This window comes from Podarcis vaucheri, assembly GCF_965113315.1.
Source record: "Podarcis vaucheri genome assembly, chromosome: 13".
Classification (NCBI taxonomy): Eukaryota; Metazoa; Chordata; class Lepidosauria; order Squamata; family Lacertidae; genus Podarcis; species Podarcis vaucheri.
Genome location: NC_138751.1, coordinates 57,857,758 through 57,874,647, shown reverse-complemented (window position 1 = coordinate 57,874,647; position 16,890 = coordinate 57,857,758). Strand labels below are relative to the sequence as shown.

Below are 16,890 nucleotides of genomic sequence, written 5' to 3'. Positions count from 1 at the left end.
CCAAGACAGAACCCTGTGGCACCCCACTAGTCACTCTTCTCCAGGATGAAGAGGAACCATTGATGAGCACCCTTTGGGTTCGGTCAGTCAGCCAGTTACAAATCCACTGAGTGGTAGCATAGTCAAGACCGCATTTTACCAGCTTCTTTACAAGAATATCATGGGGCACCTTGTCAAATGCCTTGCTGAAATCAAGGTAGGCTACATCCACTGCGTTCCCTTCATCTACCAGGCTTGTAATTCTGTCAAAAAACGAGATCAGGTTAGTCTGACATGACTTATTTTTCAGAAATCCATGCTGACTATTGGTGATCACAGCATTCCTTTCTAGGTGCTCACAGACTGTTTGCTTAATGATCTGCTCCAGAATCTTCCCTGCTATTGATGTCAGACTGACTGGGTGGTAATTATTTGGGTCCTCTCTTTTCCCCTTTTTGAAAATAGGGACAACATTTGCCCTCCTCCAGTCTGCCGGGACTTCGCCTGTTCTCCAGGAATTCTCAAAGATGACTGCCAGTGGTTCTGAGATCACATCTGCCAGTTCTTTTAATACTCTTGGATGCAGTTCATCTGGCCCTGGAGACTTGAATACATCTAAACTAGCCAAATATTCTTGTACTATCTCCTTAGTTATTCTGGGCTGTGTTTCCTTTGCTGAATCATTTGCTCCAAATTCTTCAGGTCGGGCATTGTTTTCTTTATCGGAGAAGACTGAGGCAAAGAAGGCATTGAGTAGTTCAGCCCTTTCTGTGTCCCCTGTTTGCATTTCACCATCTTCTCCTCTGAGTGACCCCATTGTTTCTTTGTTCTTCCTTTTGCTACAAACATACCCATAAAAGCCTTTTTTGTTGCTTTTAACCTCTCTAGCAAGCCTGAGTTCATTCTGTGCTTTAGCTTTTCTGACTTTGTGTCTACACGTGCTGGCTATTTGTTTGAATTCCTCTTTGGTGGTTTCCCCCCTTTTCCATTTTTTGTACACATCCTTTTTTAATCTTAATTCAGTTAAAAGTTCTTTAGATAGCCACCCTGGCTTCTTTAGGCACCTTCCATGTTTCCGTCTCATTGGTATTGCCTGACGTTGTGCTTTTAGTATCTCCCTCTTAACAAACTCCCAGCCATCATGAACTCCCTTTCCTTTTAGTATTGTTGTCCATGGGATCTCACCCAGCACTTCCCTAAGTTTTATGAAGTCGGCTTTCTTAAAGTCAAGAAATTGAGTCCTAGTATGCTTGGCTGCTCCTTTCCGCTGTATAGTAAACTTCAGAAGAGCATGATCACTCGCGCCTAATGATCCTTCCACTTCTACCCCACTAACCAGGTCATCAACATTGGTTAGGACCAGATCTAAAATGGCTGTTCCTCTTGTTGCTTCTCCCACTTTCTGGACAATGAAGTTGTCTGCAAGGCCAGTGAGGAATCTGTTTGACCTTATGCTCTTGGCTGAGTTTGACGTCCAACAAATATCCGGGTAATTGAAGTCCCCCATTACTACTATCTCCCTTCCTTTTGCATGCTTGGCCATCTGTTCCAGGAAGGCATCATCTATGTCCTCCGTTTGGCTTGGGGATCTATAGTAAACTCCCACAATGAGGTCTCTGTTATTCTTCTCTCCCTTAATTTTGACCCATATGCTCTCACTTTGGCTTTGAGGAGCTAAATCTTGGATCTCTTCACAGGTATACACATCCCTGACATATAACGCCACTCCTCCTCCTTTCTTGTCTGGTCTGTTTCTCTGAAATAGATTGTATCCCCCCATTATTACATTCCAATCGTGGGACTTATCCCACCAGGTTTCAGTGATGCCTATTATGTCATATTTAGTTTGCTGTACCAAGAGCTCAAGCTCATCTTGTTTATTTCCCATGCTTTGCGCATTAGTGTACAGACATTGAAGTCCATTAATCATTCCCCCGTGTTTCTTATTTAAGGATTTTTTCCTCCCACCACTAGGTCCGTGTGCTGTTTGCTCCATTTGGTCTATGACATTTGGATGATCATCTTCATTAATTGATAGACTCCTACCTTCAGGAGCACTGTCTCCCTCTCCCACATTAGTCAGTTTAAAGCCCTCCTGATGAGGTTTCTGAGATTTTTGGCAAAAACATTTCTCCCAACCGTTGTGAGGTGCAGCCCATCACTTGCCAGAAGTCCATCTTCAAGAAACTGCAGTCCGTGATCTAAGAATCCAAACCGTTCCTGTTTACACCATTTGCGAAGCCAGCTGTTCACTTCCACTCTTTTCCCCTCTCTCCCTGGGCCACGTCGTTCAACTGGGAGGACAGATGAGATGACAATTTGTGCATTTAGTTGCTTCAATTTCCTGCCGAGAGCCTCGTAGTCTCTTTTGATCTTCTGGAGGCTATTGCTTGCAGTGTCATTGGTTCCCACATGAACCAAGAGGAAGGGGTATTTGTCAGTGGGTTTTATGATTCCTTGCAGTCGTTCAGTTACATCTTGGATCTTAGCCCCGGGGAGACAGCACACTTCCCGAGACATCTTGTCAGGCCCACAGATCACTGCTTCTGTTCCCCTCAGTAGGGAATCCCCTATCACCACTACACGCCTCCTCTTGGGTTTGGTCGGGGTTCTTCCGTGAGCTGTCCGTTCCAAGGTCGCCTGCACATTCCCTGAGGACTGACTTTGCTGCTCGTCTTCATATACCTGATCGACTGTAATGAGGGAGAGATCCTCAAATGGAGTCTGCTCTTCGTCTTCCATGCTAGGGGAGAGGACCTCAAAGCGATTGTGTATTTCTAAGCAATCAGAGTGAACCATGGGCCTCCTACTTCTTTGAGTCACGTTTCTCCATATATCTGGCTCCTGTGTTGGTGAACTAGACTCCTTCTCAGGGGAGTCCCCTGTCTCCTCCTTGGTGGAGACGGTGTGCTCTGTTGCTTCCAAGAAGAGCTCCAGCTCTCTAATTCTTTGGAGCGTAGCTACACGTTCCTCTAGTTGCTGGACTTTGTCTTTTAAGAGGGCAATCAACATGCAATTGCTGCAGGTAAAGCTGCCTGCAACCTTTGGCAAGATGGCAAACATTGCGCAGGAATCGCAGGCGACTGCAGCTGTTCCCTCCCCTTCCATCTTGAGATCATGTCGTTGGGGTTGGCTACAGAGGTCCTCCATCATAAAAAGCTTGAAGACAGGACAAATAACTTCCCCCACACAAAAAAAACACATAGATCTCCCCCAACAAACGTTTGAGACTAAGAACATTAATCTGATGGAAGATAATTATATAACCACATGGAAATAAATAAGGAAGGACTTAGATACTTGGAACAGAATAAAACTCTCCTGGTCGGGAAGAATGGCGGCAATAAAAATCAGTCTATTACCGAAACTTATTCCTATTTCAAAATATACCGATAATTAGGGGAACTTCAGTATTCAAGGATTGGCAGAAAATACTTTCTAAATTTATTTGGCAAGGAAAAAGGCCTAGAATTAGATTCAAATTACTTACAGATCAAAGAGATAGGGGAGGATTCACAGTTCCAAATTTAAAGTTGTATTATGAAGCCTTTGTTGGGTCAAGGATTGGATTGTTATAAAAATAAAGATCTGTTAGATTTAGAAGGATTTAATATAAGATTCGGTTGGCACGCTTACCTATGGCGTAATAAGGGAAAGGTCCATAAAGGGTTTTCAAACCATATTTTTAGAGGGCCACTGCTGGAGGTGTGGGAAAGAAATAAAAAATTACTGGAACAGAATACCCCTTGGTGGCTATCGCCAATTGATATCTTGACAATAAAAAAAGCAAACATCAAAGGAGAAAGATGGACCTACGAAGATTTACTGGTAAAAACAGAGACCGGTTGGAGGATTAGGCCATATGAAGAAATAAAGAACAAATTGACAGGTTGGATCCAATTTCACCAAATTAATTCCATCTGGACCGAGGACAAAAAAAATGGGATAAGTGAGAAAAAATCTAGATTTCAGATTGAAATACTAGAAAGCAAAACAAAACTCCTATCGAAAATGTATAGCCTGTTGCTTGAATGGGACACCAAGGATGAAGAAGTAAAAGAGGTAATGGTGAGATGGGCAATGGACTTTGGGTATAATATAGAGTTTGACAAATGGCTGGCATTATGGAATAAAGGTATGAGATTCTCGGCATGCACAACACTCAGGGAAAATATGTATAAAATGATGTACAGGTGGTATGTAACACCCGTAAAATTGGATAAAATATATAAAATTGGTGATAAATCATGTTGGAAGTGCAAGGTCAAGGAGGGTGAGTTCTGTCATATGTGGTGGTTGTGTGAACCTATCAGGAAATTCTGGGAATCCATTTACAATGAACTAAAAAAAATCTTCAAATATACCTTTATAAAAAAAAACCCGAAGCCTTTTTGCTGGGGATAACTGGAGAGGAAATCAAAAAGGAAGATCAAACATTTTTTCAGTACGCGACAGTGGCTGCCAGAACTCTAATAGCGCAGAATTGGAAGATACCAAAAATCCCAACTATAAATGAGTGGCAATCCAAACTATTTGATTATTTAGAACTGGCAAAAATGACACAGAAAATAAGAAATCAAAAAGACACAAAGTTTAATAAAGATTGGAAAAAATTTATGGCATACGTGGAAACAGAGGTAAAAAATCTAAAAATTACAGTAGGTGCGATATAACACTTGTGATGTAAAGAATGGTCTGAGGAGAAGAAACTGCAGATAGAAAAACTTTATAACACATTCCGAAACCGAGATGAAGGGAAGTCAGTCAGTGTTGTGTGTTTTGCAGTTAATGTAGTTAATCTGTTGTTGTCCTATGTTAAGAGTTCTTATTTGTCCTCTTTATTATTATTTTTCTTTCTTAATTTTTTATGTATTCTTTTTGGTGTGAATGTGTTATGTATGCCTTTTTTGTTTGGTTTAATGTATGATGTTATAAAATGAATTAAAACCTAAAAAAAATAAAAAAAAGATTGCCAGAAGAAATATCAACAACCTCAGATATGCAGATGACACAACCTTGATGGCAGAAAGTGAGGAGGAATTAAATAACCTTTTAATGAGGGTGAAAGAAGAAAGTGCAAAACACGGTCTGAAGCTCAACATCAAAAAAACAAAGATCATGGCCACTGGGCCCATCACCTCCTGGCAAATAGAAGGGAAAGAAATGGAGGCAGTGAGAGATTTTACTTTCTTGGGATCCATGATCACTGCAGAAGGTGACACCAGTCACGAAATTAAAGACGCCTGCTTCTTGGGAGAAAGGCGATGACAAACCTAGACAGCATCTTAAAAAGCATAAAGCCATGGTTTTCCCAGTAGTGATGTATGGAAGTGAGAGCTGGACCATAAAGAAGGCTGATCGCCAAAGAATTGATGCTTTTGAATTCTGGTGCTGGAGGAGACTCTTGAGAGTCCCATGGACTGCAAGAAGAGGAAACCTCTCCATTCTGAAGGAATTCAGCCCTGAGTGCTCACTGGAAGGACAGATCGTGAAGCTGAGGCTCCAAGACTTTGGCCACCTCATGAGAAGAGAAGACTCCCTGGAAAAGACCCTGATGTTGGGAAAGATGGAGGGCACAAGGAGAAGGGGACGACAGAGGACGAGATGGTTGGACAGTGTTCTCGAAGCTACCAGGATGAGTCTGACCAAACTGCGGGAGGCAGTGGAAGCCAGGAGTGCCTGGCGTGCTCTGGTCCAGGGGGTCACGAAGAGTCGGACACGACTAAACAACTAAACAACAACATTGTGGGTTTCTTTCTTTTTTTATAAGAACCTGCTTTTATACTGTGCACATGTGCCTGCGCGTGCATGTGTGTATCTTTCTCTCCCTTATTTTTAGGCAGGGAGGAATGGGCTGGTGACCAGCTATTCTTCCTCCATGCCTTTTTTCTCCATTCTCTCCTGGTTGGCATACAGAAACACACAAAAGGTTGTGTACAGTACATCTTCCCTGGAAAAGCCCCCACTTGTGCTAGCAGAGCTGTTTCTTCTCCTTCTTCTGCAGGAGGGTCACTTCTTATCCACCCCTCAGACTTTACCATGCCTGAGCTTCTGGCACTGTGGATCCACCATGCCTGTGCCTCCCCCCGCCTCCCCTTATTTCTATCTCAGCTGCTTGAACTGCGAAGCTGCCTGGCAGATCAAGCTGGAGTGCTGGCTGAGACTGAGAGGTGGTCACAGCCGCCTGAGAAGGTTTAACTGTTCTGCGTTGGGGGAGGGGCTGCTGTGCCAGCTGGACCAGAAATTGGGGGAGGCTGTAATGCTTGCAAGGCAGTCCCCAGAATCTCTTGCTCAATCTGCTGGTGGTTTTGCTGGCCACCTGGGCAAAGAAGCCCTGGAGGGCTTGGCAAGCCGAGAGGGAGAAGGGCAGCTGGGCAGGGGCCTGTGGTGACAGCTGGGAGGTGGGCGCAGCTGAGAAGACCAAAGTCACAGCAAGGAATAAAGCTCTTGGGGGGTGTCGGGGGCTGTTCCAGCTTAAGGAGCAACGTAGCCAGGGGGAGGGGAGTCCAGAAGAGGAGCCAAGCAGGATTGGGGGGGGGCAGACCACAGATGGATTTGCACAGGATGCAGTCGACAAGAATCACAGGATCATCAAGTTGGAAGGGACCCTGAGGGTCACCTAGTCCAACCCCCTGCAATGTAGAAATCACAACTAAAGCATCCAAGACAGATGGCCATCCACCTCTGTTTAGGGTGTGAGCAGAGATACGGCAAGTTTTAAGAGTGAGGACTCCTGGCTTCCAGCAGACGTGCCCCTTCAGTGATATCAGAGCAGCTCAGCCAATGGCAGCCAGAGAATCACCTGTCATTAAAGTGGCACCGCAGGGTCAGAGTTTAGCTTGTGCCACCAAGAGGGATGAAGCAAGAAGGAAAAGGAAAAGGGGGGAGGCAGTTGGAGGGCGGAGAAGGCAATGGGGGAGATCCGTCCTCTTCCTAGGGGTTCTTTCTCCTGGTGATGCAGAACCATGGAAAAGCAAGATGACAAAAGTGTGCTTTTGATACCATCTGTGCAAGGAGATGCCTGTTCCTTATATTTCTGTCCTTTAGCCTTCCAGAATTTAATTTCTGGATCTGATAATTCTATTTATTCTGGTCTCCCTGGATTTTGCTCTGCTCTTAAATTGCCCTCAAAGTGTTCTGTAGGTATTGGAGAAACGGGTGTTGGGTCTTCCCATCCACCCACATGTAAACCCCTCCCTTAATGAGCTGATACCCAGATCACTTTTACTCCATGGTGTGCTGTCCACTTCATAGGTAATTAGTTCAGAAATCCTTCAGGCAGAGGGCAAAACAGGGAAGAGGGTAATTGCAGCTTTGTAGGGGTGGAGCTCCCCAAACAAGAAATTTCCCAGCACTTTAAAGCATCAGCAGTGGCCAAAATCCAGCAGGGTTTTGCAGTTACCATGATTCTCTTAAACAGAGGACAACAACAAACATAAGACAAGCGCTGCAGGATCAGGCCAAAGACCATCACGGCCAATTTCCTGTTCTCACAGCAGCCAGCCAGACACCTCAATGGGAAACTTGCAAGCTGGACCCAAACGCAAGAGTGACACTCTCCCCATTTGCGATTCCTGGCAACAGTTATTTGTAGGAGCAGCTGCTTCTGACGGAGGTGGAACATAGCCTGGGGGGCCAGTTGCCATCCATAGCCCTCTCCTGCAGGAATTTGTCCAATCGTCTTTTAGAGCCAGCTAGGTTGGCACCTCCCTGCCTCTTGTGGGAGAGAGTGCCATAGTTTTAACTGTGCAGGGTGCAAAGAAGGACTTTCTTTTGTCTGTCCATTGGCTGACCCCAGTGCATTCAAGTTGGAGGGTGAATGTATCACTTTGTCCATGCAGTACACGGAAGCCCAGAGGGCTGGCATAGCCTTATGCTGAGAAACGCTGGTGTTTTTGGAATGAGGACAGTGGTTATCCTCTCCAGTTAAAAGGTTTGGACAGCAGTAGCAGTGGGGGCAACGGACCCTCTGCTTGAGAGCAGTGAGAGTAAGTAGCCCTGGGTTAGGCAGAGCAAAGGTCTGGCTAGAAGAGCATCTTGTCTGGCTGTATCTATGAATCTGGTGGCGCTCATCTTGCTTCCTGGCCTTTCTCTTCCAGGCATCCAAACTGGAAAAGCAGAGCAGCCTGCCTGAAGGGGATTATGACAATGCCGTTCCTGCGCTGGAGCCCGACGAGACAGGGTAGGCGTCAGGAGAGCATGGGCTGTGTATGAGTATTACTGTTGATTAGTATTTATTACCCACACTTCACCGTAAGGGCCCAATTTAAGCAACTTACAAGCATAAAAGTAAGGTGGGCTCTACAAACTTTGTCTCAGGTGACAAAGGCCAGGGCCAAGAGGAGCCTTTTCAGCCTTTGCAGGCTCCAGTGTGAGGGGGGAGGTCCCTAGGTCCGAACCCAAGAAGGTCTTTCCTGTGTTTGAGGTGTATATGTGGGTTGGAGCTTTGGACACCCAATGTGCTCACCTTGAATTGGGCCAGGTAAGGAGCTGGCAACCAGTGTGGCTGTTTTAAAACAGGGCTTATATGAAATCTAAATGGGTGGGAAACCCATGAAGACTTCCAGAGGTTTCTGGACTCCAGCCTCCCGTCATCCCTGAGCATTGCCCATGCTGGCTGCAGGGGCTGCTGGGAGTTGGAGTCCTGCGGCCTCTGGAGGGTCCCCCACAAGCAGTGTTGTCCCTGTCCTCCTGGTTTGTAGCTGGGCTCACACACAGCCTCCTCTGCCAGCTGGAGGCCCTCCACCTCTTGCAGGACTCCAACTCCCAGCAGCCAGGGATTGTGGGATCTGAAGTCCAGCAGCGGCCAAAAGTCCACAGATAACACAGGGTCCCTTCAGTTCCTTTCAAAGCGCAACATGGCAACCCTCAAGACTGGGCAGGAAGTTTTGCTGAGCACATGCCTCAGTATGACTCCTGTAATCGAGCCAGGCTGCATTTTCACAAGCGAGTGAAGAAAAGCCCCCCCCCCCCCGCCTCCCCGGTTCTCTCCCCAAATGGACCTGGGTAAAGCTGTAGGCAGTGAGCCAGAGCCTCCAGGAAGCAGATCTTTTCTGGGCCTTGTTCATGACTGCCTACAAGTGGAGGATGAATCTTAGGGTGAAGGAGGTTGCCTGTTCTTTACCTGACAGCCAAGCCCAGCTGGCTAGGGACTTGGGGTGGAGAGCAAAGAGCACTGTTGGCAGCCTTGCAGATGTCCCCCCACCCCCAGTTTCTTTAGTGGCTTGTTTCATATCAGTCTTCAAAGGGAGAGGAAAACAGTTATCCTCTGGAAATTCTCTCTTGGCCACTTGGCAGAGATTCTGATTTGCCAGAGACAGTCAGGCAAGTGGCCCTCTGAAACGCTTGCGTGTGTGTGTGTGTTGGCAGAATCAGCAGGAAGGCCAGGCAGCGAAGCACCTTCCGACAGGGAGAAGGGCCCCCCTCCGAGGCCAAGGACCCAGATGCCAGCCCCAGCCTCCCCAGCACAGAGGACGTAATTCGGAAAACAGAGCAGATCACCAAGAACATCCAGGAGCTTCTGCGGGCAGCTCAGGAGAACAAACACGACAGGTGAGGAGGCCAGGAAGTCAGAGCGGAGGTCCCTGGAAGAAGCGCTTGAGTACTCTGGTCTGCGTTGAGCAAAAGTGCTCTTCCCCCATCAGGAGGGATCCTGGAATCAATTAGATGAGGCAGCATGCAGAGCGATGATGATGCGTGTGTGTCTTGCAAGTGTGGTTTGACGTCCTTCTTTCTTTAAAGAAAGAGAGGCCCAAATTCTTGTGCCCCTGGCTGGCTTTGCTACCTTTTCCATCCAAGGCAACTGGCAGCTTTTATTTTCATCCTTCTGGGCCTCCTAACAGGCCAGGATCTGGTGCTTAAAATCATGCCTTCCTCCTCTTTAGCTGGGAAAGGGTGTGTCTACAAGAGGAGTCCTGAGCTACACAAGTATCTGATGGTGTCCTGGATTTTCCCACGCCCCTTCCTGCTCGCCCCATTTGGGGTTGGAGGGGTGTCAAGAGGCAGAAGTGACCCTGGGAGTTTGGGAGGGGAGAAGCTTGAGTCACATGTGTGTCCTCTTGAGCAAAAGTGTAGGTTATGACAGCTTTATGCGCTCCTTGGTTCTGCAAGCGCTCCGTTGGGCTGTGAGGTGCTCCGGTGCTGAGTTAACTGCAGAAAAACCTCTCTCTCCTCTCTCTCTCTCTCTCTGTCTCTCTCTCTGGTTTTCCTCCTTGGGGTGCCCAGGCCATTCAGGCACAGCAGCACCCCCAAGCTTAGGCACAGCCTGGGCTGCTTCAGTCCCCTGGTTCCATGGGCCGAGCGAGCTTCTCTGCAGCCTCTGACCCTCCGGCAGCCTGACCCTCCCACCACCTGGTATTCTGGCCTCTGTCCCTGCCTCCCAGGCACAGTGTCCTTTTTCTTTCTTTGGGGTCCTCCCCTCCCGTCCCAAGCATGGGGTGTTTAGCGGTTATGCAAGAAAGGCTGCAGAACACCCTGGCCCAGCCTCTCAGCACCATTTGGGAGAGGAGCTGGGGTTTGATGGGAGTGCAGTTTGGGGCCAGCAAGCGGGGGGAGGGTTCCTTCATCCAGCCTGGCCTTTTGTGTCTGCTCCGTCCCTGGTACCCTAATGTGCAGCAGTGAACGGGGAAACCTTCTTTGACCATCCACAGGGGTGTCACCTGCTCAGCTGGCACCCTGTGTTTCATCACAGGTTGTACTTGCCTTGTGGGACTTTCTGAGCTCACTTGAGGGCAGAAAACAGAAGCGCAGGCAGCTGATGTCTGAAAGAGAGACCTAAATCCAGATGAAGAATCCTGTACCTCTGAGAAGCCCCACAAGAGCTAAAGGAAAAGGTTGAGGCCCTGGCATTTGGTGATGGGACACCCCCTCCTCAACCATGGAGAAAGATGGCCTGGGAACAGGATGAGTGCTAGGAGGCAGGGACTGGGAGGGTGGAAGGGAGCTTTAGGAAGGTCCTGGCTGCTCTTGGAGCACAGTAGGAGCTCTCTGCTGATCCTAGGTGGGCTTGCTGAAATGGGCTTTTCATTTTCTTGTTCAGGTGAGGGACGTGTGTCCCTCCCACACACAGTTGAACTCCAACTCCCAGCATGGTCCTATAGTCCAATGGCATCTAGAGGACTGCACAAGTTGTCCAGCCCTCTTGTACATGTTAAACTGGAACTCACTGCCACAGGAGGCAGGGATGGCCACTGGCTTGGATGGCTTTAAAAGGGCATTGGACAAATACAGGGAGGAGAATAAGGCTCTTAGCCGTGATGACTCTGCTCCCTGGGTCCCATCACCATCCTCCTGGGGTCTGGCGGCAACTGTTTGGGCTCCACATCTGTCTCCACCTCTGGTGGGCTTTAGATGAGACCTTCCTTGCCTCAAGCAACTTTCCTGCATAATCGTCCATGACTGACCCAGCTCCCCATCTCACCTGTCTGCCTGTCTCTCTGTGGCTTGAGTTTGGGGAGGAGCATGGAGGTTGGGCATGCAGCTGGTAGCAAGGAGGTTTGTGTGTGTGTGTGTGTTAACTGGGGGACTAATGCACACATGGCTGGGCCACAATCCCTGGCTAACAGTTCTGCGTGCACCAGTTGGATCTTGTGGGCTGTGTGGGTCTTGGCACTTCAGGCACACAGGCTCCAATCCCTGCTTGCCTGTAACTCCATCACGTCACTTTTTGGGGAGCAATTTTGGACACTATGACAAGCATTTTGCCCCTCCTCCCCGCTGCCACCACTGCTGCCATCACAGAGGAGAAGGCTGTTGATGACCCCTATCCACGATGGCTCTGCTCTGCCTCTACAGTTGGGGGAAGCAGTGCTTCTGAATCCCAGTTGCTGGAAACTGCAAGAGGGGAGAGGGCTCTGGTGCTTGGATCCTGCTTGCGGGTTTCTAACAGGCATCTCGTTGGCCCCTGTAAGTACAGAAAACTGGACTCGGTGGGCCCTTGGCTTGATCCAGCAGCCTCTTTTTAAGTTCTTAGGACCACTGCTCTCTGAAAGGGACAGTTTGAATCTCCTCTGCTCTCTCCCAGCACAATGAGACTCTTTTCTTTGAGACAACTTAAAGCTTTTCTTCTGGCTACTATTTTTATTTTAAAGTCTCCACATCAAGCATTTGGACTTCCCATCTGTACTTCTTGTGTGGCCACTTGCCAAGGTGCATGAGGTGGGCCTGGATGTGTGGACACAGCAACTAATGTCACCTTTTGTGGCCCTGGGGGTGGGGGAACTTGCTTCCCTTAGAATGACCTGCCCCCTCTCTCCCCTTGCAGCTACATCCCCTGCTCAGAAAGGATCCGCGTGGCAGTGACGGAGATGGCTGCCCTCTTTCCAAAAGTGAGTAGCCCTGCAGAGGTCAGAGGGGGGCTGTGAATGCGGCAGGGACTCCCTTGTGGTGGCCAGCCTGTGGAAAGGACCAGAGGACTTATTTCATTTCACCTTTATCTCCAAGGAGCTCAAGGGAGCCTACATGGTTCTTCCCACTCCTCATTAATCCCCACAACAGCTGTGTGAGGAAGGTTAGGCTGAGAGAGGCAGTGACTAGAGACCAAGGTCACACCCAGTGAGCTTCCTGCCCAAGTGGGGATTTGAACCCTGGCCTCTCTGAGGTCTTAGCCCGGCACTCTAACCAGGACACCCTGCTAGCTCTCTTGGGAGAACTCTTACCAGCCACAGGAAGTGGTCTTAGGCCAGACACACCAGGGGTCCCTCTAGCTCGGCACTGGCTGTCTCCATGGATGGGTGGCAGATCTGTAGGGTTTTGGACAAAGGGTCTGCATGCAGAGTGGGCTCCTTTGCCAGCCGTGAAGCTCTCTATTCCCATCCCGTCCTTATTAGTTTCTTTAAATGCAATATTTCATTGTGAATTTTGTAAATAATAAAATATATTATAGTTATGTAAATCATCTTAATGTCCAGAGACTGGTAACATCTAACCAGATCTAAAGAGAAAGGGAATTCTGACACAATCATATTGTATACAGAGATCATAGAATCATAGAATCATAGAATCATAGAGTTGGAAGAGACCACAAGGGCCATCGAGTCCAACCCCCTGCCAAGCAGGAAACACCATCAGAGCACTCCTGACATATGGTTGTCAAGCCTCTGCTTAAAGACCTCCAAAGTAGGAGACTCCACCACACTCCTTGGCAGCAAATTCCACTGTCGAACAGCTCTTACTGTCAGGAAGTTCTTCCTAACGTTTAGGTGGAATCTTCTTTCTTGTAGTTTGGATCCATTGCTCTGTGTCCGCTTCTCCGGAGCAGCAGAAAACAACCTTTCTCCCTCCTCTATGTGACATCCTTTTATATATTTGAACATGGCTATCATATCACCCCTTAACCTCCTCTTCTCCAGGCTAAACATGCCCAGCTCCCTTAGCCGTTCCTCATAAGGCATTGTTTCCAGGCCTTTGACCATTTTGGTTGCCCTCCTCTGGACACGTTCCAGTTTGTCAGTGTCCTTCTTGAATTGTGGTGCCCAGAACTGGACACAGTGCTCCAGGTGTGGTCTGACCAGAGCAGAATACAGTGGCACTATTACTTCCCTTGATCTAGATGCTATACTCCTATTGATGCAGCCCAGAATTGCATTGGCTTTTTTAGCTGCCGCGTCACACTGTTGGCTCATGTCAAGTTTGTGGTCAACCAAGACTCCTAGATCCTTTTCACATGTACTGCTCTCAAGCCAGGTGTCCCCCATCTTGTATTTGTGCCTCTCATTTTTTTTGCCCAAGTGCAATACTTTACATTTCTCCCTGTTAAAATTCATCTTGTTTATTTTTGCCCAGTTCTCTAATCTGTCAAGGTCGTTTTGAAGTGTGATCCTGTCCTCTGGGGTGTTAGCCACCCCTCCCAGTTTGGTGTCATCTGCAAATTTGATCAGGATGCCCTTGAGTTCATCATCCAAGTCGTTGATAAAGATGTTGAATAAGACCGGGCCCAAGACAGAACCCTGTGGCACCCCACTAGTCACTCTTCTCCAGGATGAAGAGGAACCATTGATGAGCACCCTTTGGGTTCGGTCAGTCAGCCAGTTACAAATCCACTGAGTGGTAGCATAGTCAAGACCGCATTTTACCAGCTTCTTTACAAGAATATCATGGGGCACCTTGTCAAATGCCTTGCTGAAATCAAGGTAGGCTACATCCACTGCGTTCCCTTCATCTACCAGGCTTGTAATTCTGTCAAAAAACGAGATCAGGTTAGTCTGACATGACTTATTTTTCAGAAATCCATGCTGACTATTGGTGATCACAGCATTCCTTTCTAGGTGCTCACAGACTGTTTGCTTAATGATCTGCTCCAGAATCTTCCCTGGTATTGATGTCAGACTGACTGGGCGGTAATTATTTGGGTCCTCTCTTTTCCCCTTTTTGAAAATAGGGACAACATTTGCCCTCCTCCAGTCTGCCGGGACTTCGCCTGTTCTCCAGGAATTCTCAAAGATGACTGCCAGTGGTTCTGAGATCACATCTGCCAGTTCTTTTAATACTCTTGGATGCAGTTCATCTGGCCCTGGAGACTTGAATACATCTAAACTAGCCAAATATTCTTGTACTATCTCCTTAGTTATTCTGGGCTGTGTTTCCTTTGCTGAATCATTTGCTCCAAATTCTTCAGGTCGGGCATTGTTTTCTTTATCGGAGAAGACTGAGGCAAAGAAGGCATTGAGTAGTTCAGCCCTTTCTGTGTCCCCTGTTTGCATTTCACCATCTTCTCCTCTGAGTGACCCCACAGTTTCTTTGTTCTTCCTTTTGCTACGAACATACCCATAAAAGCCTTTCTTGTTGCTTTTAACCTCTCTAGCAAGCCTGAGTTCATTCTGTGCTTTAGCTTTTCTGACTTTGTGTCTACACGTGCTGGCTATTTGTTTGAATTCCTCTTTGGTGGTTTCCCCCCTTTTCCATTTTTTGTACACATCCTTTTTTAATCTTAACTCAGTTAAAAGTTCTTTAGATAGCCACCCTGGCTTCTTTAGGCACCTTCCATGTTTCCGTCTCATTGGTATTGCCTGACGTTGTGCTTTTAGTATCTCCCTCTTAACAAACTCCCAGCCATCATGAACTCCCTTTCCTTTTAGTATTGTTGTCCATGGGATCTCACCCAGCACTTCCCTAAGTTTTATGAAGTCGGCTTTCTTAAAGTCAAGAAATTGAGTCCTAGTATGCTTGGCTGCTCCTTTCCGCTGTATAGTAAACTTCAGAAGAGCATGATCACTCGCGCCTAATGATCCTTCCACTTCTACCCCACTAACCAGGTCATCAACATTGGTTAGGACCAGATCTAAAATGGCTGTTCCTCTTGTTGCTTCTCCCACTTTCTGGACAATGAAGTTGTCTGCAAGGCCAGTGAGGAATCTGTTTGACCTTATGCTCTTGGCTGAGTTTGACGTCCAACAAATATCCGGGTAATTGAAGTCCCCCATTACTACTATCTCCCTTCCTTTTGCATGCTTGGCCATCTGTTCCAGGAAGGCATCATCTATGTCCTCCGTTTGGCTTGGGGATCTATAGTAAACTCCCACAATGAGGTCTCTGTTATTCTTCTCTCCCTTAATTTTGACCCAAATGCTCTCACTTTGGCTTTGAGGAGCTAAATCTTGGATCTCTTCACAGGTATACACATCCCTGACATATAACGCCACTCCTCCTCCTTTCTTGTCTGGTCTGTTTCTCTGAAATAGATTGTATCCCCCCATTATTACAGTTTTACATTATTACAGATGTAAAACCTTATGCCATAAATTCCACTGCTCACACCTGAATCTCTGGCTGAGCGACACAGCGAGAAATAATCCAGGTTTGCTCACACTGAGTGAATAGTCAAAGGACAAGAAGGAGAGTCTGACTAAACAGCAGGAAAAGTTATCTGGCAGTAAGGGAGTCTCTCAGAAGGTGGTGGGCTCCCTTTCACTGGAGGTTTTCAAACAAAGGTTGTATGGCTGCCTGTCAGGGATTCTTGAGCTGTGATTCCGGCATTGCAGGGGGTTGGACCAGATGACCCCTGGGGGTCCCTTCCAGTGCTACAGTTCTGATTCTAGGACACTGGAGCCAGTCTCAGCTCCCTGGATGAAGCCTTTCTCCAGGCCTAACCGTAAATCCTCTTAGGTCAGCGGTGGCGAACCTATGGCACGCGTGCCAGAGTGGGCACACTGAGCCCTCACTGCTGGCACACATGCCATCGGCCCATCTGCGCTGTTGTTTTGTTGTTTTTTCCATTTGTGCTCCCGCTCCTCCCCGTGCTACTGCGTGCATCCACTGCTTAAACCCGGAACTTTTCTTTTTCTTTTTTGCTGGTAGCCAGCGATTGTGTTCGGCGATTGGTCTGTTTTTCAATTGGCTACAGCAGTGGCTGTTTCTGATTGGACATAACAGTGTTTGCTATTTGACCCTCGTGATTTTTTTTCTGCACTTTTCCCGGTGCTGGGTGGTAGTTCCCAGCTCCCCCCTCCAAGCCAGGCCTCACCCATTCCCTTCTGCACCCCCCCACTCCAATCCTCCGCAGGCTCCTCGTCTCCCTTGGGCTTGACCTGCCTGGGCTAGGAGGGCACCTGTGCCCGCCACCTACCTGCGTGCCTGGCCCAACCCAGCCTCACCCCTTTGCCGTTGCTGGAGGGAAGGAGGGAGGGAGGAAGATGGGGAAGACCACACAGGGATCGCGGGCAGGTGGCAGGCAGGCAGGCAGGCACGGCTGTTGGGCTGGCTGGCTGGGGTGGGGGCTCTCGCTCTCCCTCTCTTCCTGTCCGCTGCTCATCTGGCCCCAGGGGTGTTCCGTCCTCCCCATTGCATCAGCCTGAGAACCAGCCAGCCAGCTAGCCGGGGAGCGCGCCCAGTGCATCTGGTGGGAGGGGAGAAGACGGAGGGAGATGGCGAGAACCGCGGCAATTTTTCTGTTCTGTCTCTCCCCCAGAAAGCTCA

General features: G+C 48.1%; 1 protein-coding gene across 6 annotated transcripts in view; it reads left to right on the top strand.

Moving 5' to 3' along the window:
* Nucleotides 1-16,890, top strand: part of GIT2 (GIT ArfGAP 2) — a 61,071-nt gene that overhangs the window by 41,107 nt on the left and 3,074 nt on the right. For 3 of the 6 annotated variants that reach the window (XM_082196080.1, XM_082196081.1, XM_082196079.1), the window contains exons 16-19: nt 8,079-8,161; nt 9,349-9,531; nt 10,204-10,332; nt 12,242-12,305. In XM_082196080.1, the coding sequence (XP_082052206.1) occupies nt 8,079-8,161; nt 9,349-9,531; nt 10,204-10,332; nt 12,242-12,305 (459 nt within the window). Of the gene's footprint in view, nt 1-5,818; nt 5,909-8,078; nt 8,162-9,348; nt 9,532-10,203; nt 10,333-12,241; nt 12,306-16,890 lie in introns of all 6 variants that reach the window. The other 3 variants (XM_082196084.1, XM_082196082.1, XM_082196083.1) reach the window with 2 other exon arrangements.